At 48.8% G+C, this 27,049-nt stretch overlaps 11 protein-coding genes across 11 annotated transcripts; 8 read left to right on the top strand and 3 right to left on the bottom strand.

Annotated features, from left to right (window-relative positions):
- The first annotated feature begins 207 nt into the window (after nt 1–207).
- BDV38DRAFT_139161 (uncharacterized protein) lies at nt 208–1,296 on the top strand. Its single transcript, XM_032051394.1, has 3 exons — nt 208–402; nt 738–844; nt 910–1,296. Exons 1-3 carry the CDS (start codon nt 306–308, stop codon nt 1,210–1,212), a joined length of 507 nt encoding a protein of 168 aa, XP_031911495.1. The 5' UTR covers nt 208–305; the 3' UTR covers nt 1,213–1,296.
- A 290-nt stretch (nt 1,297–1,586) lies between these two features.
- On the top strand, nt 1,587–3,398 carry BDV38DRAFT_252283 (aldo/keto reductase family protein). Its single transcript, XM_032055105.1, has 3 exons — nt 1,587–2,102; nt 2,296–2,728; nt 2,868–3,398. The coding sequence occupies exons 1-3, from the start codon at nt 2,051–2,053 to the stop codon at nt 3,343–3,345; spliced, it is 963 nt and encodes a 320-aa protein (XP_031911494.1). The 5' UTR covers nt 1,587–2,050; the 3' UTR covers nt 3,346–3,398.
- BDV38DRAFT_138921 (C2H2-type zinc finger protein) lies at nt 3,387–5,903 on the top strand. The gene is made up of 2 exons (XM_032051392.1): nt 3,387–4,651; nt 4,752–5,903. Exons 1-2 carry the CDS (start codon nt 4,120–4,122, stop codon nt 5,366–5,368), a joined length of 1,149 nt encoding a protein of 382 aa, XP_031911493.1. The 5' UTR covers nt 3,387–4,119; the 3' UTR covers nt 5,369–5,903.
- Nucleotides 5,904–6,514: 611 nt separating this feature from the next.
- On the bottom strand, nt 6,515–11,073 carry BDV38DRAFT_284871 (chromatin-remodeling ATPase CHD1; the record flags this gene model as incomplete). Its single annotated transcript, XM_032060364.1, has 2 exons — nt 6,515–6,641; nt 6,692–11,073. 2 exons carry the CDS (start codon nt 11,071–11,073, stop codon nt 6,515–6,517), a joined length of 4,509 nt encoding a protein of 1,502 aa, XP_031911492.1.
- Nucleotides 11,074–12,496: 1,423 nt separating this feature from the next.
- Nucleotides 12,497–13,117, top strand: BDV38DRAFT_252275 (uncharacterized protein; the record flags this gene model as incomplete). The annotated part of the gene is made up of 1 exon (XM_032055104.1): nt 12,497–13,117. A coding segment is annotated over exon 1 (250 nt), but the record flags the coding sequence as incomplete, so codon positions are not given.
- BDV38DRAFT_138955 (P-loop containing nucleoside triphosphate hydrolase protein) lies at nt 12,991–14,791 on the top strand. The gene has a single exon (XM_032051393.1). It carries the CDS (start codon nt 13,330–13,332, stop codon nt 14,413–14,415), a length of 1,086 nt encoding a protein of 361 aa, XP_031911490.1. The 5' UTR covers nt 12,991–13,329; the 3' UTR covers nt 14,416–14,791.
- A 1,993-nt stretch (nt 14,792–16,784) lies between these two features.
- Nucleotides 16,785–19,347, bottom strand: BDV38DRAFT_284869 (snoRNA-splicing protein PRP40; the record flags this gene model as incomplete). Its single annotated transcript, XM_032060363.1, has 4 exons — nt 16,785–17,819; nt 17,871–18,924; nt 18,999–19,153; nt 19,210–19,347. The coding sequence occupies 4 exons, from the start codon at nt 19,345–19,347 to the stop codon at nt 16,785–16,787; spliced, it is 2,382 nt and encodes a 793-aa protein (XP_031911489.1).
- A 289-nt stretch (nt 19,348–19,636) lies between these two features.
- Nucleotides 19,637–21,572, top strand: BDV38DRAFT_272785 (TRAPP trafficking subunit Trs65 domain-containing protein; the record flags this gene model as incomplete). Its single annotated transcript, XM_032057553.1, has 4 exons — nt 19,637–19,811; nt 19,872–20,144; nt 20,197–21,319; nt 21,389–21,572. The coding sequence occupies 4 exons, from the start codon at nt 19,637–19,639 to the stop codon at nt 21,570–21,572; spliced, it is 1,755 nt and encodes a 584-aa protein (XP_031911488.1).
- A 713-nt stretch (nt 21,573–22,285) lies between these two features.
- Nucleotides 22,286–23,411, top strand: BDV38DRAFT_284867 (Mpv17/PMP22 family protein; the record flags this gene model as incomplete). The annotated part of the gene is made up of 6 exons (XM_032060362.1): nt 22,286–22,351; nt 22,461–22,551; nt 22,612–22,637; nt 22,701–23,043; nt 23,097–23,263; nt 23,337–23,411. The coding sequence occupies 6 exons, from the start codon at nt 22,286–22,288 to the stop codon at nt 23,409–23,411; spliced, it is 768 nt and encodes a 255-aa protein (XP_031911487.1).
- An 824-nt stretch (nt 23,412–24,235) lies between these two features.
- pgkA (phosphoglycerate kinase pgkA) lies at nt 24,236–25,621 on the top strand (the record flags this gene model as incomplete). The annotated part of the gene is made up of 3 exons (XM_032057552.1): nt 24,236–24,301; nt 24,374–24,794; nt 24,855–25,621. 3 exons carry the CDS (start codon nt 24,236–24,238, stop codon nt 25,619–25,621), a joined length of 1,254 nt encoding a protein of 417 aa, XP_031911486.1.
- Nucleotides 25,622–26,310: 689 nt separating this feature from the next.
- BDV38DRAFT_284865 (proteasome regulatory particle lid subunit SEM1) lies at nt 26,311–26,724 on the bottom strand (the record flags this gene model as incomplete). Its single annotated transcript, XM_032060361.1, has 2 exons — nt 26,311–26,483; nt 26,613–26,724. The coding sequence occupies 2 exons, from the start codon at nt 26,722–26,724 to the stop codon at nt 26,311–26,313; spliced, it is 285 nt and encodes a 94-aa protein (XP_031911485.1).
- Between the last annotated feature and the right edge of the window lie 325 nt (nt 26,725–27,049).

Genomic DNA, 27,049 nt, shown 5'->3' with positions numbered 1-27,049 from the left:
CATTGCTCCTTCTTCTCCAATGAGCTTGGTTCGATGAGTACACATATACTTTGCTGCATTCCAATAGACTCATTTTGATCTCATCAAGTGTTCATACTGGTGAGTGGCGTGAGGATCACTACTGCTTACTACAAATATCAGCAGTTGAAAGTTTGCCCTGGCATGCCCTCCCCTCACTGGAATGTAGGTATCCCTCATTCCCTTATTGACCCAACCCCCACTTGGGTAGCACAACAAATGCCAGCCGGGAAGCCGGTGTCGGATTTCTTTGGTTTATTCATACGGCAGATTGTGTGTTCGAATTTATGGATGTTCTAGACTATGACTTTGGAAGAGCATCAGCGGGCAACCACACTATATACAACAGTCCCTCTAAGGACCAACGCGATTCGAACGCCTCAGGTATGTAGAATGTTAGCGATTGGTTTTGAACTACATAAGATGTGTGCGATTTGGCAGCTTGTGGTATCCGGGCCGACTGCTGTCCCATTCCACACAACGGCCAAGCAACCGCCAGGGGGGAATAGGGAGTCAATCGAAGGATATATCTAGCAGTTGACGATCGCTCTGACAGATCCAACTTAATACTGGATCGACCTGACGTTACTGGCTTCATATCCTCTAAGTTAATAGTTCTCTTCACCACAGCTTATTCCCTTTTCACATATCCAAACAACCTAATTTTAATTGTTTCAACTCAAGAAACATGGCGTTGCTTACCAAGGCATCATCCCTAGCTTGCCTGCTTGTCCTGGCCTTCCTGGCTCTTGCCTCTATTAGCCACTCGCGCCCCGTCACGGAAATCCCCAGATCTGGGACGTTGCATGCACGCAATGCGGACCCGGTACGTCACAAGAACATTTCTTTGATTGGCAACTGGGAAAGGAAGCCACTAACGGTGTATGACAGAGAATGATACCAGGGTCTGATGATCTGGTCGGCGATCTCTTCAAAAGTATTGATTTGGATAATCTCGCGAAACTCAACAACTGGAAGCAAAATCAAACCACAAATGAGAGTAACAGCACCGCGCCTACCAAACCACAAAGCAACGTCACCTCCAGTGCCAACCACACCGCAAAGCAGACAACCCCGAGTGGACTGGCGGACCCTGAGGGTGAACCTTCCGTGTTTGTGTCGGGCCTATTGCAATTGCTGTCGGATAAGTTCAAGCAAGCGTGGCATAGCAGTGATGAACACACCTTGAACTAGGGGTGTTCATGATTAGGAGGAGAATGTGACTGTTGATGATGGGATGCTTGGTCTGTGTTTCTTCTATTGTGTTTCGTTGATTTTTCTTTTTTCTTTCTTTTTTCACTTCATTTCTGCGTTAATGCTCTGTTGAGCTGCGAGCAGCTGGGCTCCCTCAACGAACTCTATCAACGGTGTAACGATTGATGACAGAATAGGTAATTTAATGGCGAAAAAAAAGTTCCGAAAAAAAAAATGCTAGCAATAATCACTTAGCTCGAAGAAACCTAAATGGTAACGATGACATTCTAGGAAAGGTCTTATGTCCGCATGGTTGTAGGGCCGCGACTGCGAGATCTATACTATCCTCCCGGCATACGTGATAAATCCGTACCCTTAACCCCGTGCACGGCCCGGCAAAGTTCTAGTATTCCATAGAACATACTCTCTACCACTGTTACTTACGGACTTAATCTCCACCCTACCCGTCCCTATTCCCTCTTATGGCCACATCTTGACCCCACGGATAGGTCGAATGACCGAAAATTCCAAGAATTATCGATCTCCGAAAGCAGCCAGATGGGGCGATATCCCAATTGGGTTGTGGTGATGGGGAGGCCCGCTGCAAGGTCGAAAGTTTCATATGAGCTGGAGTATACCGCCAATTCGATTTTATAAACCGCCGCTTTTTCGCCTCATCTGGGCGGAGATTCTTCGCTCCCACTTCCATTCAAACGACTTCATTTAACTTAGAGGCTTTGCACTTCAAGTCGCACTTCAAGTCGCACTTCAATTGTTCTGTTTTTCTCTGCGCTTTTCTTCCATCAACTTGAAAGCAATTTATTTATCTTGTGATATCATGCCTTCTCTTGTTGGTCGGGATGTTGGCCATACTGGCTATGGGTTGATGAGTATGTAAAGTTCTTTCTTTCTTTCACCCTTGCTATATTTCTCTTGTGAGATGCACGCTTGTCATAGTTGTGTCTTTTCTTGTCCATGATATATCATGCAAAAGCAAAAAAAAAAAAAAAAAAAAAAAAAGACGAAGAAGAAGCAAGGACCGCACCCAGAACCGAACGACGAATTGTTAACCCACCACTACAGGAATGACTTGGGTCCCTCAACCACCCCCGCAAGAACAATGCTTTGAGGCTCTGAACACCGCTCTCGCCCAGGGCTCCAATTTCTGGAACGCCGGTGAACTCTACGGCACCCCCGAATTCAACTCTCTGCATTTGCTCCATAGTTACTTCACTCAGCACCCGGAGAATGCTGACAAGGTTGTTCTCAGCATTAAGGGTGGGTTGAAGCCGGGCCAACTGGCGCCTGATGGTTCCGAGGCCAATATTCGGCGCAGTGTGGATGAGTGTCTTCGTGTGCTGGATGGGAAGAAGAAGATTGATATCTTTGAGTGTGCGAGACAGGATCCGAATACTACCGTTGAGCAGACGGTTACTATTCTTGCGCAGTTGGTTAAAGAGGGGAAGATTGGGGGTATTGGGTTGAGTGAGGTTGATGCGGAGACGATTCGGAGAGCGTATGTTTACTTAACTTTTCTTTTTCTTTTTCTTTTTTTTTACTTTTCTTGTGGTGCACCTCCGTATTTATGGTTCTTTGATCCTTGGCTTTTATGATTTACGGTTTCTACTGGATTTTTGACTAACTTGGCCATACAGACACAAGGTGCACCCAATTGCAGCCGTAGAGGTTGAGATGTCTCTGTTCGACCTCACCATCCTCCAGAACGATGTCGCGAAAGTGTGCGCGGAACTCAACATCCCCATTGTGGCATACTCGCCATTGGGACGAGGTGTCTTGGCTGGCGCCTTCACCACAGCCGCCGACATCCCCGACGGCGATTTCCGGAAGATGTTGCCCAAGTTCCAAGATGAGGCAATGAAGCAGAACATCAAGCTGGTCCATGAGGTCAATGACCTGGCCTCTCGGAAGGGCGTTGCTCCGGTTCAGATCGCACTCGCCTGGGTACTTACTCTTAGCGGCAAGCCTGGCATGCCTACGATTATCCCTATTCCTGGTGGTACCACGAGCGCCAAGGTAACACAGAACTTGCAAGCGCCTCGTCTGACTGATGCAGAGATGGCTGAGATTGATGCAATTCTGAAGCGGAATGAGATTGTTGGCGGTCGGTACTGAGGTATTACGGTACAGTAATGGATATTTCGAATTTCAATGATGCCTTGGTGCATTTGTCACTATATGAACTAAATAATAGAGAAAATTAGATTCCAATACATGGTTGCATAGCTTTAGAACGATATAGTATCCTGGCTGATTCTGCGATCGTTAGCGCTCTGTTGACTGCAATGATGTTGGTACAATCAATTGTGCAGAACGAATAGAGTCAGATCAAGTGTAGAATGTCAACATGCAATCTCACCACAGTAAACTGAGGAGATTGTCCGAATTGCAGAATTCTCGATGGAAAATCATCATGCAAGGAAAGGATTTTGATGACCGAAGTCAATGTACGTACCATTAGCCGAGATTACAGGGTGGCAGTAGTCGAATCTGCAGTTAAGTTCTGGTATATTAAATCAACTTGAATGCGTTCCATTAAGAACATCCTAGTCGTGGTGGTAATCGACTGGAAAGGCCATTTCAATTCCAGAAGATTGACACCACGACAAGAAGTGTAGTTCACAGTGAGAGAAGAGGAGCAATAAGAAAAAAGAGGAGAGGAAGAGAGAGAGAGAAAGAAGGGACGAAAATGTTGTGGGCGGTATTTGTGTCTGTCCGCAATAGCCTCGTCACGTGCCGTGCGGGCTGTATACTCGATCACCCCAGGCTTAACACCTCCATTAATTGATTGACGCTTTGTTTCCGTCGCAAGACCACCCAGTGTTAGTCCCTGTCGAACAATTGACTTCACTGATTCCTCCCGTACTATTCCTCCCCGCCTCTCTTCCAATGACCGAATCCCCGGGTTCTCCTCTCTCTTCCATCGCCTCCGACGACATGTCGGATCGCGAGGAATTGAAGCAGGGCCTCTCCCCCTCGGCCTCAAATATGCCTCCTTCTAAACGCCGTCGCACCGGCATCGCATCCTGGGATCGCAATACCCCCGTCTCAACATCCTTCCAAGATGATATTCCCCCGGCCTCCCCGTCCTCTTCCATCTCCTCGGACACCTCGGGCGACATCCCCAACTCCCCCGGCACACTGGCCCTTATCGGAGGCACTCAGGACGACGACTACAGCGGTCAAGGCAACGACCAGGTGACCGTATGCCGGTGGGAAGGGTGCGATGCAGGAGATTTGGGCAACATGGACGATCTAGTCCAGCACATTCACAACGAGCACGTCGGCAGCCGACAGAAGAAATATTCCTGCGAGTGGTCCGATTGTACTCGAAAGGGCCAAACGCATGCAAGCGGATACGCGCTGCGCGCACATATGAGAAGCCATACGAGGGAGAAGCCTTTCTACTGTGCGCTACCAGGTGCGTTCAGTCCCCTTAACAGGACGCTTATCAGGCTCAACCCTATTCGGGGTGAAGTAAAGGGCAAAGCAAAGCAAAGCAAAAGCTAACTTGCGACCAGAATGTGACCGCAGTTTCACCCGTTCAGACGCCCTCGCCAAACACATGAGAACAGTTCATGAGACAGAAGCCCTTCGACCTTCTGATCCAGTACCGAAGCATCATAATGCGCCTTCCGCCGTGGGCACCCCTGCAGGGACACCCGTGAGCAAGCTCCAGCGCATCAAGTTAAAGGTTTCCCAGCCGCCTAAAGGTGACTCCGAGCTGCCTTTTGAGCACAACAATGATGAGGGCAAATGGCTGGACTGCTATTTGGACAACTGGGCGGATTCCGGTTTCCACTGCGAGCTCGGCTTTCAGAAATATGAGAGCTCGCTTCCGCCGCAACAACTCTATCGACTTCTCCGTCGACAAATCCACTGGGCAGAGAAGGAAACAGCAAACCTCCGCGATGAGTGGGAGAAGATCATACCGAAAAGAAAACATGCATTTCTAGAAAAAGAAGCCATCTTCGAAGACGTCTGTGATGCTGAACTGCGACTATTCAGCCTCCTCATGGGCAGCGACGCCGCAGCGCCGTCGTCATCAGCCGCTGCCACAAACGGAGCAAAGAAGCAACCCGAGGCAGCAGATACAGAAATGACGCTTAACCCTGAATCAGAGTCGGCGGCAGCATGAAAGAGATAATTTACCATTTTTCTTTTCTTTTTTTTTTCTAACTTGGGTCGATTAACTTACCTCTTTTTCGGCCCTCATCTTCCCTTTCTACCACGCCTTATCCCCCTTCTCATATATCTTCTCATTCTCTTATCTTCTTTCCTGTCCTTGTCTTCTAGGGGTATAACTTTTATGAACCAAGATACCTAATCAGATCATATCTTTTACACGTTTTGGTGCACGGATTGTCAGTCATGGTGTGATTTTCTCTCTTGTTTTCGGCAACATTGGTCCTGAGTTTTGTTATTTTGTACTTTTATGGAATAGGAATTCGACCCTTGCTTTTCATTACTCCTACTATACTGTTAAAGTGTGTGATATAGATCTATATCCAAGCTGTCTAATAGAGAACAGGGCACATACGTCGTTTGTAGGGGTACAAGTGGCCCGAACCGATGCTATCTAGTTTTCCTATGCCGTATGACCAGTTGGCTATTTTCATTAGCAAGAGAAAAAACAACAGATAAATTGGAACGTAATCTTTGTTATTTTCGATTTGTCCGTGTATCAACACAGATCGCAGACAGGGTTGTCCATAGATGCAAAGACGCAGACATTTCCGACCACGAGTAGCTCAGAAATGAAATAGTAATCAGACCTCTAATGATATCTCAATATGTCTCCCAGAGGAGATGAATGATCCAAAGCAAATCAAACTCCGGCAAGGCACCGCCAATAAGATACATGAAACGAAGAGAACACCCATCACCGAAGGGCCCTCTACCAGTAAAGGGGGGTCCCTGTTGTAGAATATAACGCGAGAAGGGAGATAGTAACGAAAAGCAAAATGTGAGGCAAGGTCCGTCACTCCGCTAACAGGGAGAGGACAAGCTCAGGAAACAGATATGCGAACATGTTGGCAAGCGTTTTGCTCCAATCGCAGAACAGAAATAAATGTGAAACATAAAAAGCCAAGTTATATCATGGAAACATCATATCAAGTCCACTCATGCTCAACACTCCTTCATATATCATACCAGACGCCGTCGCCATGCTTTCCCAATGATGCATATTTACCGTGAATGAAGAAAGGAAGAAAGAAAACGAATACACCACAGAATCGAAGTGGACGATCTTTTTTGTTTTGGCTGCACCACACAAGCTCCACTAGCTTCCATTGGAAGTTGGGGCAGCAGCTGCAACTTTTTGCGCAGCCATTAACTTTCGATACATTTCTTGAAGTTTGGCTCCTCCAGCTTCTTTATTAGGCCAATGATTATCCGCAACAAAATGCCTGCTCATTTAGTCAGTGAGGGATACCGAGACAAGAAATGCGAGACAAACCATAAACGAGTCTCTAAGGAATGAACAGAGCCTTGTCCCTTCAAAGTACCATCTATAAATTCACCGATCTTACGGAGAAGATTCCGTAACTCAGAAGCCCGCTCCGCTTTATTCGGGTAGTTCTCCTTGGTAACAGCCGAGACCTTCTTGAGGTCTTCACGAATAGGCTTAAAGAAGAGGCGTGCAACGTCCTCCTTGCCTGCAGAATAACCGTTCTCACTATTCTTCCGGCGACGAACATCTTCACTGGACGCATCGGACGTCCTATGGCGGGCACGTTCGCTCTCATGAAAAGACCTTGGTCGGGAGTCGTAGTTCGGAGTGTGATGGCGTTCGACGCTATCCCTAGCCCCATGAGTATGAGAACGATGCCTTGACCGGTCCATTTCACGATGGCCTTTGCGTGAGATCGAAGGTGCCGGGGAAGCAGAAACACTAGCACTAGGGTGGGGCCGAGAGCCTTTACGGTTATTGCGGTGGTGATTTTCGACAGCCCTCTTGGCATTGACGCTTGAACCATTGGTAACTTTGTCTTTGAGAACAGATAGCAGATAATCTGCCCGGCGGACAAGGTGAACAGCGCCGGGAGATTTAGTAGACTTATCTTCTGCGTTCAGACGCTCGTTTTTCCGTTCAACCCGGTGCTCCTCCAGGAAAAACTTATCCCCAAGTGCAAGATCCGGATCATCTCGGATCTGAGCCCAGGCACCATAGCCGTGGCGTATGATGCCAATGCAAAGCATTCCATCTTCCCGGGCACCCCATGGACAGGAGTAGTCAGCCGCCTTGGTGGCTTCGGGAACCCGAAAGTTCTTGAAATCAGATACCGCGTTTGTCGCTTCCTTCAGAATCCGCATCTCAGCGGGGCGCTCAACAATAGTATATGCGTTAAGACGCTTAACACCATGTAGATCAAACAAAACAGCTTTCTTCTCCTTCTTAGTAGGCATTTTGCCGGCGTGTTCAAGAGCTTCCATCTTCTCAATATCCTCACGGACAAGAGAGGAAGCCTTTTCAGTAATCTCACGAAGTGCAGCCTTAACAGTCTCCCTATCACGGTCCAGTAGACGCGCCTCACGGATAACATCCTCTTCGCGATCATCTATATCACCATAACGCAGGAAAGCCCGCAACAGGTGGCGGTATTCCTTCTCTATAAGTGGTCGTTTGGGGTCCAGTTGCGTATTCGAATCGGATTCGTCGCCATCATCATCAAGGGAAACTTGAGCCCTCGCTTGTCTCTTTGCTTTGCGCTCTTCACGGGAATCTCGTCCATCCCCAGGCACATTACGTTTGCGTGGCCGATTTTGTTCGATAACCTCGGCGAGGTAGCGTTCGTCAGCTTTCTTTTTCTCCTCGGCCTTGATTTCCTCCAGCTGCTCCTTGGGGATAATGTCGTCCCATGTAAGGTCATCCACCTTGATATCGACGTAGTCAAAGGCCTTGAGAAATTCTTCACCGCCATCAGCCTGGATATCCTCGGCTTGTTCGGTCTGATGTAATTCAGCATTTGCAAGCACGGAGTCGATGTCAAGCTGCTCCAATTTCTCCTGGTTTCCAGTCTGTTCAAACATTCTCTGGCCACGACGCTTGAGGATACGGGAAATATCTTCAGTCGAGTTCGGTTCAGTGATGGAGATTCCATTTCGCACCATCTTGTTTTGAATCTCTGATGCCTCCTTGTCGGTGACACCACGTTGGATCGTGATGAATTCCAAAAGAAGCTTATTCCGGGCCCTCTCAATCACTTCTTCTTCTACTGTATCTTTGGAGACTAGACGGTACACGCTAACCGGCCTCGTCTGTCCAATACGATGAGCTCTTGCCATGGCCTGCAGATCGGCCTGGGGATTCCAATCCGAGTCGAACAGAATAACCGTATCAGCCGTCATGAGGTTAATTCCTAGACCACCTGCTCGTGTAGAGAGAATGAAGGCGAAATCGCTACTTCCGGGGGCATTGTAATGCTCAATGGCCAGGCGACGAGAGGCCGCCGGAATTGTTCCGTCAAGCCGTTGGTACGTATAGCCACGAAACTCCATATACTCGCCAAGAAGGTCAAGCATTTTAACCATTTGACTGAAGATTAAGACACGATGGCCATCACGTTTCAATTTCGCTAAGAGCTGGTCGAGAAGCATCATCTTGCCACTGCTGGTGATCATGGCTCTCAACACATCCTCTCTGCGAGTGCTACCATCCAAAATCTTCGCTTCGGCATTCGGAAACATGAAAGGGTGATTACTGGCTTTCTTCAATTCCATCATAATATTCAAGAGGGACTGTTTTTGGCCCTTAGCGCCGTCGTTCAGCGCAGCATAGTTTTTCGTGAGAATGTTCTTATAATACTCCAGCTGGACATCTGACAGCTCTACTCGAATGATCTTTTCCACCTTGGGAGGCAGGTCTGATTCGACTTTAGATTTCGTTCGCCGAAGCATGAAAGGTTGTATGGCTTTCGTCAGCTCCGCAAGCTTGTGAGAGGCAGCCTCCGCGTTCAAATCCATGTCGGCATCAATGTCAACCATGCCAGGATTTAAGAAGTCCAGAAGGGCAGAAAGTTCTGCGAGGTTGTTCTGAATAGGAGTACCGGTAATAAGGAGCCGAGCTGGAGACCTAAACTCGAGAAGCTTTGCATACAGCTGAGATTCACGATTCTTGAGTCGGTGTGCCTCATCGATAGCCATGAATTGCCATTTGAATTGGCTCAGGAAAGCGGAGTCTAGGAGGACATATTCATAGGTTGTTAGGAGGACGTTGAACTTCGGCCGTCGAGGATTGCCATCAATCATGAGCTCGTGCTCTCGTAAAACTGTACGAGCAGCTTCATTACCGTTATAGACAACATAATTCAGGTCGGGCGTCCAGTTATCAAACGTCTCCGCCCAGGACGGCATTGTAGACAAGGGGACGACGACCACAAAGGGCCCTTGCTGGCGTCTAACATGCCGTAGCCAGTTAATGAAAGAAACAGTCTGTACAGTTTTACCTAAACCCATTTCGTCGGCAAGAACGACGTTGCGGTTCTTGACCCAATTGAAGGCCATAAAATTGACACCCTTAACCTGAAACTCCTTCAACTCGCCGTTGCGCAAGAAGCTTGGGGTACCCTTGATGGCTTCAAATGATTTTCGGCTGGCAGGATTGGACTCCGACTTATCGGAGACTGGAGGTCGAGAGGAACGATCTAAGAAGCGATCTATTTCGCACTGAGCGATTTCACTAACGAGCTCCTCGTTTTCCCACGTGCACGAATCGTAGAAGAGGCGTTTCCATTTCACGAGGTATTCGGTTCCCTCGTCGCCTTCCCGCGTAGCAATGACTCGCTCAACCTGTTTGTAATCCTCAATGGCGTCTACGTCTCTTTCACGATCCAGGTTCCACTTTTCCCGATCCTCAGGGGCTACATCCTCGTCTTGCCTCAAACGAATTTCTTCATACAGGACCTTTCGGATGTAATTGTCAAGGCGGCGCGTGCTGCGGCAGTTTCCAAGAGACTCGGCAGTTTCCCATGTTGCGTGGTAATGGGATTTGCCTTGCCATTTTATGTAGAACTCGAAGTCATGGCGATCGAGGTCGGTATTACTAGAGTCTACACCTGCGTTCAGACGGTGGTTGAGAACAATATCCACGGCAGGACGGTCATCTTCCACTGCATTCACCCAGTAATTCTGCATTAGATCACCTGGGTCATCCTCGAACATTGAGTCATCATCGTCCTCATTGTATGTGGAAACCCTAGCAGCATTCCTTGTCGAGAAGCGGACCTCGGCATGAGAAGGTGCGCTTGCTGACGCCTGTTGTCGGCGACGTTTCGCCTTGCTTGTACGAGCACGGCTGCCCCCGTATTCGGATTCAGATGTTTCTGAATCTTCCGAGAATGAAGACTGGGTTGCAGAGCGGGAGGGGCGCTTGGAGGTTTGTTGTGAAGCTACAGGGCGCCGACGCTTTGAGCGAGGCGCCACTGCATCCGAGTCTGAGTCTGAGAGAGACTGGGCTACCTGACGTGTCGTACGAGCGCGTCCACTACGGCGAAGTCCGTACAGATCTGGGTTCTGTCTGATATAGTCCGATTCATTAACCGAGGAGGATTTCCGTTTTGTCCCCCGGCCGGATTCAGATGATGAAGAATTTTCGCTGCTGGACTGGCTACTGTCCTTCGCGTTGTCCTCCATTGCAGAATCATCGTCGTACCCTTCTGCATCAGGAGAGTCGGCGTTGAAGGACTCGTCCGCGGCGTCAGGATCCGGGGAAGAGTCGGAAACGACATGGTTGTCAACAGAATCGAACATGTTGCTGTCACCATCACTAGCTAAAGGCTCATTCCTAAAGCTGGCAGTGTCGGAGGCAGGGGAGTCCGGATGGCCATTGGCGAAAGCCATCGCGATCGAGGGCTCTGAGGTAGATGGGATCACCATGCTAGTAGCTATGTGAGAAGAGACATTAGCATTGAAGCTCAGGACAGGCCTGGCGAGGGATGAAAGATACAGCGCGACATAAAACAGCAGTACGCGACTCAGTTTCCGATCATTAGGAGCCTGGAAGTCAAGACAATCAGGTAGTAGGCAGGATATGATGCACGGATGTTATTTTTGATGGAAGCTCTGATGGAACGCGACGAAGAGGGTTGATGTGAGTATTATAATTGTAGGGAAAAAATCATAGGCAAAACCAGACCCAGGAGAAGAGCTACATCCAGACCTTGACCTAAAGGAATTCAGAAAACCTCAACACAAGATATGGAGAGGAATTCTTGTGTTTCTCGGTGGGTCGAGACCGTGGAGAAGTACCCCAGCCGACAGTACCAGGACACGTCTTGAAAAGGCTAGAAAAGAAGAATAAAATACTCACAATCCATAGCTTGGTGACCCCAAGGCAGGATAAATTGAGGGAAAATATGGTGAAAAAGGAAAAGAGCGAGGTGGGGAAGAGGGGGGGGATGAAGTGGTGGAGAGGGCGAGAAATGAAGACCGCTGAGAATATGATGAGGGAGTAGAAAGAGAGTTGTACGTCGGCTGGAGGTGAGCAAGTCTCCGTGAAGGGATTGGCCGGCAGCCTGATCCTTCAGGCTGTCACAGCCCACCATCCTCTGTGTGGCTTAGCGCCGGCACAAGCGAGACTCCAATAGGCTTCACGGCGCCGGCTTATCACGTGTTTCGGACTGTCGGATCATATGATATTCCGGAGAAAAATCGGGGGACTCATCCACCCACCAATAATAAGCGGAGGAAATAATGCTGTCATGCTTTATGCCTGAGGCAGGAACAGTTGCCCACAATGCCTGACATAGTTTTCTTCTCCAAGCCCCTCTTCCTCGAGGCCTTTCAGCACTGTCCTTTCCTCCACTTCAATACCTGCTGGCAATCTACTTGCGCAGTTATCTGGTGTCTCTTCTCTTCCGCCAGCACGACTGGAGCAGTGTCAAGTTTTCTGCCCGGTAGAGGCCACTCCACTGTGGACATTGCTCTTGCAACTACTTATACATATATATAGCCATCAGTCGCCACATTTGCGCGTCGATACGACTTGAACAGGCACCATGTCTGACAAGCTTACCAGGTATGGTCCCTTATGGTGTGATTAATGTCGTATACATAAAAGCATTTCCTAATACAATTTTGTTTATAGAATTGCTATTGTCAACAGTGACAAAGTAAGTTCAAAAGTGCCCCGCTGTCGATTATCTAGGTATACGACTTTTTTTGCTCACGCATACTTTTTTCATTCAATCAGTGCAAACCGAAGGTACGCGATACCGCATCTGCTTTCTATTCCATTCACAGAGTGATACTTATATATTCGCAGAAATGTCGCCAGGAATGTAAGAAGGCTTGTCCCGTCGTCCGTACGGGTAAGCTTTGTATCGAGGTCACCCCCGAATCGAAGATCGCCTTCATTTCCGAGCGCCTCTGTATCGGTTGCGGTATCTGTCCTAAGAAATGTCCTTTCGGTGCGATTCATATTATCAACCTGCCGACCAACCTGGAGACCCAGGTCACCCACCGTTACTCCGCGAACAGTTTCAAGCTTCACCGTCTTCCCATGCCTCGTCCTGGACAGGTCCTTGGTCTTGTCGGCACAAACGGTATCGGAAAGAGTACCGCGCTGAAGATTCTTAGCGGCAAGCTAAAGCCTAACCTTGGACGTTATGACAACCCTCCTGACTGGGAAGAAATTTTGAAGTATTTCCGTGGTTCCGAACTGCAGAGTACGTTTCCTTTTGGCGCCGCGAAGAAGGAAACAATGGTTGCTAATACTATGCAGACTATTTCACCAAAGTGCTGGAAGATGACCTGAAGGCCGTTGTAAAGCCTCAGTATGTCGATCAGATCCCTAGGGCAGTGAAGGGTCCAGTCCAGAATGTCGGCGATCTCATCAAAGCTCGTGCTCAGATGGACAACATGGAGCACATTCTTGATGTCCTTGGTTTGTACAACTTACACGCTAGGCTTGTTCTATCGCTAACCAGGATTTTTCACAGAGCTTCGCCAAGTTCAAGGACGTGACATTGGTCATCTTTCTGGAGGAGAGCTTCAGCGATTCGCCATTGGTCTGGTCTGCGTCCAAAAGGCCGATGTGTAAGACGGATTTGCCCGATTTTATGCTTGTGGCCTTGATTCTGACGGAGTTATAGTTACATGTTTGACGAACCGTCGTCGTATCTTGATGTCAAGCAGCGTCTCGCTGCCGCGCGTACAATCCGAGAGCTTCTGCGACCCGACGACTATGTTATCGTTGTTGAGCACGATCTGGCTGTCCTTGATTACCTTTCCGATTTTGTTTGCGTGCTTTACGGAAGGCCTGCAGTTTATGGTGTGGTCACATTGCCCTCTTCGGTTCGTGAAGGTATCAATATCTTCTTGGATGGTCATATCCCGACTGAGAACCTTCGATTCCGAGAGGAATCTCTCACCTTCCGTCTCGCCGAGGCAGGTGATGACTTCATGGTTAACAGAGACCGTGCTTTCAGCTATCCAAGCATGGAGAAAACTCTTGGTAACTTCCACTTGAAGATCGATGCCGGCAACTTCACAGACTCGGAGATTGTCGTCATGATGGGAGAGAATGGTACCGGCAAGACCACTTTCTGTAAGATGCTCGCTGGCGCCGAGAAGCCCGATAACAATGTCTCGGTGCCCAAGTTGAACATCAGCATGAAGCCTCAGAAGATTACCCCCAAGTTCCAAGGCACTGTCCGTCAGTTGTTCTTCAAGCGTATCAAGGCTGCTTTCTTGTCGCCACAGTTCCAGACCGACGTCTACAAGCCCCTTAAGATCGACGATTTCATTGACCAGGAGGTCCAGAACCTGTCTGGTGGTGAATTGCAGCGTGTTGCTATCGTCCTGGCTCTCGGAATCCCCGCCGACATTTACCTGATTGACGAGCCTAGTGCTTATCTCGACTCCGAGCAGCGTATCGTGGCCGCGAGGGTCATCAAGCGTTTCATTATGCACACCAAAAAGACCGCTTTCATTGTCGAGCACGATTTTATCATGTCTACTTATCTTGCTGACAGAGTCATTGTTTTCGACGGCAAGCCTTCCATCGATGCTCACGCCAACGCTCCCGAATCTCTGGTTACCGGCTGCAACAGTTTCTTGCAGAGCCTGGATGTTACCTTCCGCCGTGATCCCAACAGTTACCGCCCTCGTATCAACAAGTACCAGAGTCAGATGGACCAGGAACAGAAGTTGAGCGGCAACTACGTAAGTCTCTTTGGCTAGTATTGCACATGAATTTTATGCTAACATTTATCTTCTTTAGTTCTTCCTGGAGGAAGAGAATTGAAAAGGTTGTCCCAGGGAAGCATGACCGCGACCGTCATAGAGATTATGATGATCGCGACTCCCATCGGCGGCAAGATCGACGTCGCGGGAAACGGAGGGACCTTTGGTTAGTGGCGTTTTTCGGCGTTACCAAGGCTTCAACTCAAACTAGGCGGCGCCGTCTTCGTGGTGTGCGCCCTCTTGGTGATATGGATGGTGCTTCGGAGGAGGAAGACGATGAAGAAGACAACAATGACTAGGGCCGGTGTTTTACCTGTTCCAGTCCGCTTCGCTGCGTCTAGTTGTCGTCTCTCATTGTTGTCCTTCTCACACCCACACCCACACCCACACCTCTGTCCGCTAAATTAACTTTTTGTCTTCACCATGTTCGTACGTGGAGACATAGGACCCTAGTTCAAATGGGGGATTTTTTGGGTAATGGTTTTTTGGATGGCGTGATCATGCGGAGTTGTGATTGTCAAAAGTTTTGATGATTTTATGGCATAGATGGTCACTTGGCCGACATGTAGATGATTCAGCGAAGGCAAAGGGACTGGATATAGGTCAAGATAGCTGACCATAGTTCATATTCTTCACTTGTCTGTGAGCAGCCTCGTTACTCATACTCGTATTGTATATATGGTAGATGAATGAAGTAGTGTTCGCTTGTTGCAATTTGCGTGTGATACTGGGTACGCCCAAGTTACTGGTTATATAAGAAATTCAGATATTCCAGTGACTTTTAAGGTTGGCGGGTCAAAGACCTTTTGTATCCCAAGTGCCTTGACAAAGATCGTGAGTATCTTAAGCGGGAACATCCAATCGATAACTCCTGGGAAATCTCTGAGCATACATCTAGGTACTATATTATAATCATGATATATAATTTTCGTCGCCTTCAAGTTCATTTAGGCATCCTCAGTGACATGGTCCTTGTTAATGCTCACACCATGATACTACTTCGGATAGTAACAAAACCCGAATATATATCTTCCCGCCTTGAGAGAATAACCAACGTCTGGATCATTCAAACCGGCAGTCTATGTAAATAGAAACAGTTATAGCAGCAAGAGGCTCCTTTCTATGTTTTAAGATACCCAACGACTAAAAGCCGTGTATTGGAACATGTCTTTCGCGTTTTCAGAAACTTGGGTACGGATGAGTACCCTAACTCAGGATGAACCCATATGTCTGGAACGAAGTGCTAGAAGAAGCGAAGCACGAGGAGATATCATAAATAGTACAGAGTTGTCTGAGACTCTGCAGGCACTGGTAAGGATATGCTCTCTAAGACCGCTCTGAGAAACCACGCGATAACAAGACCAGGGTTGAGGACTCGTTCAATTTGGCTTGTCTTGGCCAATAGCAAGATTGGTGACTATGATTTGATATTAATCTTTGATCTTGGCACTGGATGTCTCTTGTCGTTGCTCTTTGTGAAAGGATTTTTGTCATGATAACCCGAAGACTTTAGGGTTTATTTCAATCATATACCGTGATTTATTAGAAAAGCTAGGGATTGGAGCAATGTCAATTGTCTTGTCTTTGGCAAGAGCAACTCGGTATAAGTTAAACCATCTATTACCTGGCACAGGTAGATAGTCTAGGTATAACCCTTCCCAAGCCATTGCCTTAAGCTGTCCTGTTTGCACCCTTCTTTAAATGCTCATAGGCCAGACCACCTATCTGCCTACATATTTAGTGCCCTAGATTATTGCCCAGCGCCCCATTCAGGCTTGGGGTCTCGGTAGCAAGTTGATATGGAGCGTAATATATAATAAGTATATGGGGCAAACCCAAATACTTCCCCAAGGGTGTAAGTATCCAGGAGTTATTCGATTTGTTTCTTTACAGCTGGTGTAATCACCTCCGATCCTCAGGCTGGTCGTTTACGCTGCTTTAATCATCTTGGATCATGAGGAAGCATGTGTATTAGAGTGATCTGCCAACAACGGGGTTGGTTCCAGAGGAGGCTGGGAGAGTCTATATAGCTTTACACGTCCTTACCGACTGTTCAGTGTCAGCCATCGTCCTCCTGGATAGGGCCAAGACAGACGTGTGATTAACTAAGGTTGCCATTTAAGAGGCACTAGACACTGCTAACCTTGGTGTGGAGATAATAACATCAAAGTTGACAAGCTGCTCGCAGTATGCTCTGATGAGGGGAGAGACCACGATTTAGGTTCTGGATAGTCCGGTGCACATATTAACGTTAAGAGGGTGGGATAAGCATATTTTCTATGCCTATAACCCTTTTTTGTTCACTTGAAATAGATGTACTGACTTCCTAACTGCATACCCATTCATAATAATGATACTTAAAAATACTAATCCTCCTCGATCTCTCCTTCTTCACTACCAGAATGAACGGCCTTCTCCTCCTTCTTTGCTTCCTCTACGGCTGGGGTGCGCTCGCGACGGTCTTTGTCACGCTTGGGACCTCCACTGCGCTCCCGTTCGCGGCTGTCGCGACGATAACGTTTAGCAGAGCGGCTGGCAACGCTTTCTGTATCGCTATCACGCCTGCGCCGACGGTCGTTGCTGACAGTGCTTCGAGTGTCAGCACCGTAGTCCAGTTCGTCGCGATTGCCCCGGGGATCACCGCGGGTGCGATAGAGTCTTTCACGCTCTTCTTCCCGGTCGCGGCGTTCGCGGTCATAGTGGCTGAGAGAACGAGTGCTTCGTTCACGATCCCAATCGCGCTCACGATCACGCTCACGCTCACGCTCACGGTAGCGGTCCCTGTCTCGGTCTCTTTCTCGATCACGCTCTTCTCGCCTCTCTCGCACCGGTGAGAGCCCACTAACCTTCCGGTAGGAACGCTCGCGGTCTGCCTGGGCTTTACGCCGGTCCGCCTCGTAGGCATCCGGTTCTGGGGTGCGACTAAGACGACTAGAAGCTCCTCGCCTCTCGCCTCTATAGCTACGATGATCACGGTCACTGCGGTCATAATGATCGCGTCGGCTACCACGATCACGGTCACGGTCCCGATCGACATCCTCTTCCTTCTCTTTTAGGCGGCGGATGAACTTGTCAAAAGCAGCCTGTCGGAGTTCATCCGATTCGATGGCCTTATACTCCTCGTACTTTTCTACCCTGGGCCGCACTTGATCCCAAGTATCTGTCGGTCGGACAGGAGGCTCCAGACGTTTGATCCGCGAGCGTAGGGCATCAACAGCACGGCGCTGATGACGATCGGCCGCATGCTTTTCCTCTTCAGTCCGTCGAATTGCTTTATCCTGAATGCGCTGGAAGATAAGTTGAAGGATCTCTTGATCAAGATTGGCCGTGCGGCGATCGGCAAGCACGATGGCATTGAATTCCTCGAAGGTAGTCTTAGGCGTAACATCGAAGCGTTTGTCCTGCGAAAGGCGTGTTAGTAGACATATAGCAAATAAGTCAGGACCACTCACGTCAAGAACATCCAAAACATCATTTCGCGGGCCTCGAAGCGACCGCTCTTCCTCCTCGAGCACATCCCAAAAGAGATCTAGGGGAGATGAACCCGAATTACCCAAAATTCCAAGATAACGCGTGTCTTCTTTAATCAGTGGGTAGATGCTCATCCATTTGCTGCCGGCTTTGATCTTGCCCTGAGACCTCAGCTCTTTCAAAAGTTCAGTGAACTGCTCACGAGCATGACGCTCTTTTCTTGCCTTTGCGGCTTTCTGTTGTTGACGCGCATCGTTGAATGCCCGCTCAAGAGACTTGATATGGTTTTCAAAGACAGTCAAAATATCGGACTTGCTGAGGGATTTGAACTTATCGTCATTTCGCACCTGGTCATTTGACTGGATGATAGCATGCGCTTCAGACCACCGCGTGTATGGCTCGAGCTCGAGTGACTTCAGGATATTTACCAGCTCATCCATTGCAGCTTTACGCTTAACGGATTCCTGTTCGGCGTGTTCTTTCTTGAGTTCAAGAACATACTCCTCGAAGAGTTGGCGTCTTTCATCCTCATCGTCGGTTGATCTGAAGATAGTCTCGCCCTCAATGATCGGCCGAATGGTCTTCCAGCGACTATAATGCTTGATTTCAGGATGACGCTTCAGCATGGTATTGAAATCTGCTCTGAGCTTAGCGAATCTTTCTTTCGCCCTATCCTTTTCCTGCATGCGAACCTCGACCGCGTATTTTTCAAAGGCTGTCTTGCGGTCTTTGGGGTCTTTCAGAGCACGGTATTGAGGATCCTTAACTGTCGCGCGAATAGTTTGTTCCCAAGACCAATCCGGTTGTACGTTATGGCGTCTGAGCATTTTCATGAACGCATTTTCCGCCTCCTCAAGTGAGCCGTACTCTGGCTCTGTAGTCGCCCCCAGCATAGGGGCAGCCACAAGCCCGTTGGCATCACCGGAACCATATCCGCCACGCCTATCGCCATATCCTCGGTCGTACTCATCGCGTTCACGCTGCTGTGGATAGGAGGAAAACGAGCTAACACCGCCCGCGACAAACGTCGGCGCCCTATGCGCATAGGTCAGTATGTGAAAATCCAAGAGAAAATAGATATATAAACGTTCTAAGGTCAAAAGACATACGCTGCGGGTGGAGGTTGGGCCGTCTGAGCTTGCGCTAAAGCATTCTTATAGACATCTGGTATCTCCCAAGTGCTTTGCTTGGTTTCCGTATTGTACCAGTACTTTCGACCACCATCGGCAGTATACTCTTTCCATGGTTGGTTCGCCAAAGCACGCTATAGAATAAGACCAGGTTAGTAGATATAAACGTAGATCATGGGAGAAAACGTACCTCAACGGGTGTCATCAATTCCACAGGCTTATTCCATTGTGTGGCTTTTGTCTGGACATTGTAATAGTATACCCTTCCATCGGTGTTGCGAGCCTCCTGCCAAAGAGGAGGCGCCCCTGGGCCATTCATCGGATTCATAATGTTTGCGAGTAGTTCCCCAGAGGAACAGTGCTGTCGTTTAGATGGAACACGCGCGGAGCTCGAAAAAGTAGCGTCCGAAGCTCTGCCGTTCCTTTCACGAAATATGTTTGCGTTGTTTGCACCTGCACCCATACACCAAGCATCATCTCCGACGACCCTCGAAACTCTTTGTAAATTGGACGTACATTGACAGAGTTCATTGGGCAATTCGCTCTAATTATCGTGATTGTCGCATGTCGCTTGCTACCTCTATTTGGTAGATGGGCATACGGTAGTTGTTTTCACAATGCCGAGCCTCGAAATCCCTGGGGAATTTCTAAGACATTCTGTGCTAGATACAGTTGTCCCGCATGCTTCAGATATAGATCTGGAGGCGGCGCTGACATCTGCCTTGGAAGGGGGAGCGGATGATTTATCGTCTGTTCTCTCATTCATACCTCAGCGCTCACTCCTGTTCTTTGGTATGTAAATGTCTGGTATCCTAATCGAGCTGTCTCTTACTCATAGATAGTTTCATACAGATGAGTTCTGCACCGCCCGCATTGTTCTGAGGCTTTCCAACTGCTCGCAGGCGAGCCTAAAACACCAACTTCAGCGCCTGGAAGTGAAGCTCGACGTCTTCGCCATCGATCCAGCTGAAACAGTTGCTGAGAACCCGACACCTACTAGGGACCTAATATTCTCAGGGGTTGTAAAGAGGGACGAAGAACCGCTAGTAGTGGTGAATGAATTCGAAGGGGAGGCAGAAAGTGGTAACCATGTCTACGTGATTTGGAGCATTGAGACGTTCCTCAGTACGGGCCGCCATGTCTAAGATCTACCAGCCCATTTCACTAACCGTGCCAGAACGCCCTCGCATACGTATTCAGCACCCCTCTCTTCTGTTCATTGCATCTGTTAGCCTCAACCCGTCTGAAAGCCGACAACAGGAGTCTCGTGACGATGACTATCTTCCTTCATTGATACCTGCATCTACAAACATTCTGCAGCCATTGTCGTCTGATAACGCTTTTCCGCAGAAGGATCCTTTTCTGCCAGCCTCTAGACTTCTGCGGGTTGTACCGGCGCAATACAGCGAAGATCCTATCTATAACGTCCAGCAACAATCAGGCCATCCGATAAGGGTTGTACCTGCAGCCAGTGCAAGGATACGATACTCTCGGCTGAATTCTTATTCGGGACGGCCGACAACTGTGGCAAGCCTTGATTTCGAGGTGACACCTTTCCTCAATTGTGAAGTTGTCTTCGATAAAGCAGAGCTACACATGTCAGATGGGACAATCGAAACCCTCTCTGATGCGTCTGGGCTAGTTCCGCCCATATCGTGCCGTCCACGGGATGACGTTACTTTGATATATAAACTGACACCAGAATATGGCCCAGATCCTAATCCCTCGACAACGGTGATGGTCAGCATCTTAGACATCCGTTTGGAGGCCATCATTAAACTCTCAAACAATTGCAACCCGCGGATTCTGATGCAATGGAGGACAAATGTTGATTTTTCTATGGCCCTCAACCCTATGTTTGGTGGACCGAGTCAGGCTTTGCAAAGGACCAACCGGCCGGCTAGTCTTCCTATGACGCCAAATCAATCTAATACTGCTGCTGGCGGGCCTCCTAGCAGAAGCTCCTTCCGAGAAAGGGCATACTCTGTAGCGGATATGGGAGTGACTGTGTCCTTTTCTGGCCCTGCTAGTGTGGTGGTCGGGAAACCCTTCTCTTGGAAAGTCTTCATCGTCAATCGGTCAACAACGCCTCGTAAATTCGCTTTGATTGCCATTCCACGAAGGAAGCGAGCTGATCCAAGGAGTCACGTAGCCCGACCATCGTCCTCATCGCTCACAAGTCGGCGGGAGGATCAAGTTGCCGAAGCCGTGACAGATGACAATATCGTTCATGCCATGCAGAAGAGTGTGGTAGGGCAAGAGGTAGAGCTGGTCTGTCTGAGCACGGATCTTCGAGTTGGGTAAGTCTCACCTAACTGCACAAGTGATTTACCATATTACAGATAGACTAACTCGATGTGTTTGAATAGTCCACTTTTACCCGGGACATGCTTTGCGACCGAACTAAAGCTGCTACCGTTGGCAGTGGGGGCGCTCCATTTAGAAGCCGTGCGTCTTGTGGAAGTCAACACGAACGAGACTACAGACATCAAAGATCTCCCAGATATCCTATCCTTTGATAGGAAAGGAGTACCACCTCAGGATACGAATTAGACCACCGCACATACACAATGTTATCGATATGAAATGCAGGAATGGCTCCTGTGTACGGAGTAGATATATAGACTTTCATGTGACCTTAGGATCGGCGGCTAACGTGCAGCGAGAGTACTCCTCTGGAGGAATACTTCCATTAATTACTTACTATTTATAACCATGGAGGCAATAATAGAAGACCGTAAAAGAAAAAGGGGGCCAAAAGAGATCCTCCTGGTCTGGTCAATCCTACAGTGAACCAGTCTATGATGCAACCTAATGATTCGGCCCCAGAGGCAGAAAAATATGCAAAGCGGAAGGCGGCGGCAAGGCGGATACAATGACTGGGCAGCTGATCTCAGAGTGGGATTGGATCTACGCGCCCGCAAATTCAATACCACAATTAAATACGGCAGCCTTATTACCTCTCCGACACCGACACACGACAATCTGAAACTCCCTTCAAGTCTCCATCCCCGAGCTGGACAGGGTGATCGACCTTCATCGTTGGTTATATAGTGGAGACCTATCCCACTGACGTCGGTAAATATTCCATATATTTTGACTGGGTTAGCGTTGTGGGTTTCTTGTCCAACTTGCCTCCCTTCTTTTGCCCTTGACCTCTCCTTTGCGTCATACTGGCTGGATCCCGCCGAGCGGAATCTTGCCTTCGCCTTCGATCCTTTTCCACTCCGATTATCTATTAGTTTTCGGTTTCAATTAGCTTCACCATGTTCTCCACGGCGCGTCGAAGAATTCTGGATGGACTCAACCGGAGATACATCTATGGCCGTTTGGTAAGTTGTTAGAACACCCATGGCTTTTCTAAAAGCATTTATTATATACTGTCCTCTCTGTTCTGCGCAATCACTTGACGGTTACCCTTTGCTAACTTCTTGTATATAGCCCCTGCTCCACAGCATAATTTTCCTGATCGAAATGGCGGTTGCGATGCGGCTGGCGGCCAAATTCAACTCTTACTATGCAGAGAAACCGGGTAAGCCTCTTGTTATTGGTGTCTAATGCGTCAAGGGCAACAAGCTAATACAGTCTGTAGTACTGACTACTATGGTGACCAATGCGGTAAATACCACCTATGCCAACATCTTTGTTTCCAACGAACGCAACTAATCTTGAATGCCGTAGGTCCTCGGTGGAGTCGCGGATACAGTTGCGCAGCTGATCACTGCCTTCAAAGCTCGACCGGGCCGACCGAATTATGATCCTAGTGATCTCATCTCAATCGAAATTCATGATCTCGATAAGGAAAAGCCACCAGCTCTTGGGGAGCTGGGTCACGCGAGGCACTTGCCTCCGCCTTTCGATTTCGAGCGACTGACCCGATTCATGTCGTATGGTTTCTTCATGGCACCGATCCAGTTCAAGTGGTTTGGATTTTTATCTCGGACATTCCCTCTCACCAAGAAAAACCCGACCATTCCGGCCTTGAAGCGAGTTGCTGTAGATCAGCTTCTCTTCGCGCCTTTCGGTACGGCTATCTACGAACTGCAGGATATATATGGGATGCTAACAGCGCTACAGGTCTGGTATGTTTCTTTACCTTCATGACACTCGCCGAAGGTGGTGGGCGTAGAGCCTTGACACGCAAATTTCAGGACGTTTACCTGCCTACTCTGAAGGCCAATTTCGTCCTCTGGCCAGCTGTGCAGGTTCTTAACTTCCGAGTCGTTCCAATCCAGTTCCAAATTGTAAGTGTTGCCTTGTTACTCCAGGCCACCAAGTTGAGACTATAATGCTAACTCCATTGTTTCTTTTTCGTAGCCATTTGTGTCCTCTATTGGTATCGCTTGGACTGCGTACTTGTCTTTGACCAACTCTTCCGAGGAGGAAGATTGATTAAATCGCCTGCGATGATGATATGAATGGTTTCGGGAGGGTTTCGGATCGTCAGTCATTTCACATTTGTCGCTCTTTGTCTTTCTTTTGTGTCACTAGATGTTTATTGGGCGTTGTCTATTATCGTTGGGGTTCTGCTGCCTTCTTCTTATGGCTGGTGTCTTGGTCTTTTCCCCTTCGGTGGGACGGTTCAAAAGGTGTCAATTTCACTGCTGGTTGTTTTCACACGCATATCATTACACAAGGTGGAACACCATCTACGCATTGTTTCACCGAGCTTCTGTCATATGATTTTCACCGTAGATCTCGAGGTGGTATAATGCCAATCCGACTAAGTGCTATGGATGGTTCTTTCTGCTTCCATCATGGGCGGGCGGACGAGGAACGTCCTAGGAGGAATAGGAAGAGAGAGGGGCAGAACCCCTCTATCCTTCCGTACGAGAACGGCAGAGCGGTAGTATATAATTCCATTACTTGAAGCAAAGCGATCTACATTAGCTCGATCCGAGGCTATCGAGAATAAAAGCATCTGGAGTCCCCTGAGGTCCCCGGACCCTTCCGTCATCATTGACATCAGTCCCGCAACAGTCCGATGCGTCAGCGAATCTCTCACCGGTGGCCCCACCAAACGAGACAAAACAATGTTCCTCTACCCCGCCGCTGAACCGATCGCTTCTATCAGGAGACTGGCGTTCACCGCGAAACGTATTGAGTATTTCTAAACATCCCACTCGCTCATTTAAAAGGTACTCCGTCCCCCCTTCTTGCTGCTCTGACCTTCCACGCTGACCAACCCCACCTTGTGTGATAGAACATCGTCCATCATGTCTCTTTCCAACAAGCTTGCCATCACCGATGTCGACCTTAAGGACAAGCGCGTCTTGATCCGTGTATGTACCTACACCGAATGAAACTCGTGCATTCGCGCGGACCAGCCAATGCTAACGTTTGGTGTTTCATAGGTCGACTTCAACGTTCCTCTCGATGCCAACAAGAACATCACCAACAACCAGCGTATCGTCGGTGCTCTGCCTACCATCAAGTACGCTATTGAGAATGGTGCTAAGGCCGTTGTCCTCATGTCCCACCTCGGCCGCCCCGATGGCAAGGTCAACCCCAAGTACAGCCTGGAGCCTGTTGTTGCTGAGCTGGAGAAGCTGCTTGGCAAGACCGTCATCTTCGCCAAGAACTGCGTCGGCAAGGAGACTGAGGAGATTGTGAACAAGGCCACCGGCGGCCAGATCATCCTCCTTGAGAACCTGCGCTTCCACGCCGAGGAGGAGGGCAGCTCCAAGGATGCCGAGGGCAAGAAGGTTAAGGCCGACAAGGAGAACGTCGAAGAGTTCCGCAAGGGATTGACTGCTCTCGGTGACGTCTACATCAGTAAGCTCTAATGGGTGTCCAATTGACTTTCGTATTCCTGTGCTAATTTTTGTCTCTTAGACGACGCTTTCGGAACTGCCCACCGTGCTCACAGCTCCATGGTCGGTGTCAACCTTCCCCAGAAGGCTTCTGGCTTCCTGGTGAAGAAGGAACTTGAGTACTTCGCCAAGGCTTTGGAAAGCCCCCAGCGCCCCTTCCTGGCCATTCTGGGAGGTGCCAAGGTCTCTGACAAGATCCAGCTGATCGACAACCTGTTGCCCAAGGTCAACAGCCTGATCATCACTGGTGCTATGGCCTTCACCTTCAAGAAGACCCTCGAGAATGTCAAGATCGGCAACAGCTTGTTCGATGAGGCCGGTAGCAAGATTGTCGGCGAGATCGTTGAGAAGGCCAAGAAGAACAATGTCGAGATTGTTCTGCCCGTTGACTACGTGACCGCTGACAAGTTCGCCGCTGATGCCAAGACTGGCTATGCCACCGATGCTGACGGTATCCCCGATGGATACATGGGCCTGGATGTCGGTGAGAAGAGTGTTGAGCTGTACAAGAAGACCATTGCCGAGGCCAAGACCATCCTCTGGAACGGTCCCCCTGGTGTCTTCGAGCTGGAGCCCTTCGCCAACGCTACCAAGAAGACCCTTGATGCTGCTGTTGCGGCTGCTCAGTCTGGTTCCATTGTTATCATCGGCGGTGGTGACACCGCAACCGTCGCCGCCAAGTACGGTGCCGAGGACAAGCTCAGCCACGTCTCCACCGGTGGTGGTGCATCCCTGGAGCTTCTTGAGGGCAAGGAGCTCCCTGGTGTTGCTGCTCTGTCAAGTAAGTAAGCAAAACGCAAATAATGTGTTGAAAGGGGGAAGCGTCGGGCATTCTCTTCATGTCCAGCATGTCTTCTCGCTTATGAGGGACGTTTAACTTTCATAAATGTAATGTACATGAGACGATAAATTAATCCAAAATTAGCTATTCTGTTCAATTTTTGCATGATTAGAAGAAAGGTTCTGATGATAGAGTGCTATAACATAGTGTTGGGTCCTAAGCTGTGATTGTCGTAAGTGACTAGGGCTGGACGACGGAACTCAATCTGGGGTGGGATGGACTTTGAATTCGTTTCACAATTAAATTGTAGATACTGATAGAATACGTGACGAACAAAATTCAAGTCGTCGCCTCTTCTCGACTGTAGGCCTGCCGTTAAGTATCCTGTCATAGGTTGCCTCAACTGCACATCCTCAATCCCAATACAGTGCAGTTCAAGGAAGATTCGAAGTAAATTCTCCAAGCACCGAGATCTAGCTTAGCCCCGTTGTGTGGTTATGTATAGCGTTTCGTCTTGTATAATTGTAATTCCACGGTCAATTAATTCATTGAGCTGTCATTCATCTCGCAAACCGATACCACGCCACTCTGCATACTAACGGGATGCTTCGACCTTCTTCAGTTCCTCCCTGCAATGAAACCAACAATATTAGTACCATATCTTGTAATATGAATAAGCCACAATGGCACCGAGCTCCTAGCAACTACTAGAGCTGGGGCCACCGTGGCCACCATAGGGGACCAATACGCACTTCAACTGCTTCGAGAAGTCCTCAGCGGCATCATCGTCATCCCAGCTCTCTTCCCAGAGATGATTATTAGCGCCGTTTGCTGATCCAGATGCTTGTTCGGTTTCTTCTTGTGGCCAGTCTGTAGATAGAAACCGTCGGTCAGCGCAAACTCTCACCTCACGGAGCAATCGAAGCTTCCAGTAACGCAATCTGGTCGCTGGTCTTCCTTGCTATTTTCACCGGGCGGAATCCACTAATATTGTCTGACCTTCAATGGGGAAATCCTCGAACTCGTCGTCTTCCTCCAACACGGGGGGCTTCTGCTGTTGGGGTTGCTGCGAAGCTTCGGGCTTATCGTGGGATTGCGTTGAGTTCGACATAGTGGGTGGGGGAGAGAACGATGTGTTCGGTGGAGAGGAATAGGCGATAGACCAAATATGTTATTAAATGTGGATATTCAGGAATAGCTCAACTGGGAAAGAACCGGAGAGCTACACAAGTGGTGATTATTAGAGTTGATGGAGGGGGGGGAGGAGGGCTTTTGGTGTTGCTTTCTGTAAAGGAGCGCGGAGACCGATCGATGGCTTTGGGTTGGTCACTGACGCCAGACACCTGAAAGCCAAGACCGATCATTAAGGCCAACCCAGTTTGTGACTAATTAATGTCCATTAATACATAATAACCCGTGAACCACAACCTTTTTGA

This window comes from Aspergillus pseudotamarii (assembly GCF_009193445.1).
Source record: "Aspergillus pseudotamarii strain CBS 117625 unplaced genomic scaffold BDV38scaffold_43, whole genome shotgun sequence".
In the NCBI taxonomy this organism is placed as follows: Eukaryota; Fungi; Ascomycota; class Eurotiomycetes; order Eurotiales; family Aspergillaceae; genus Aspergillus; species Aspergillus pseudotamarii.
The sequence above is the reverse complement of the archived record's forward strand: the minus strand, read 5'-3'. Positions and strand labels throughout refer to the sequence as shown.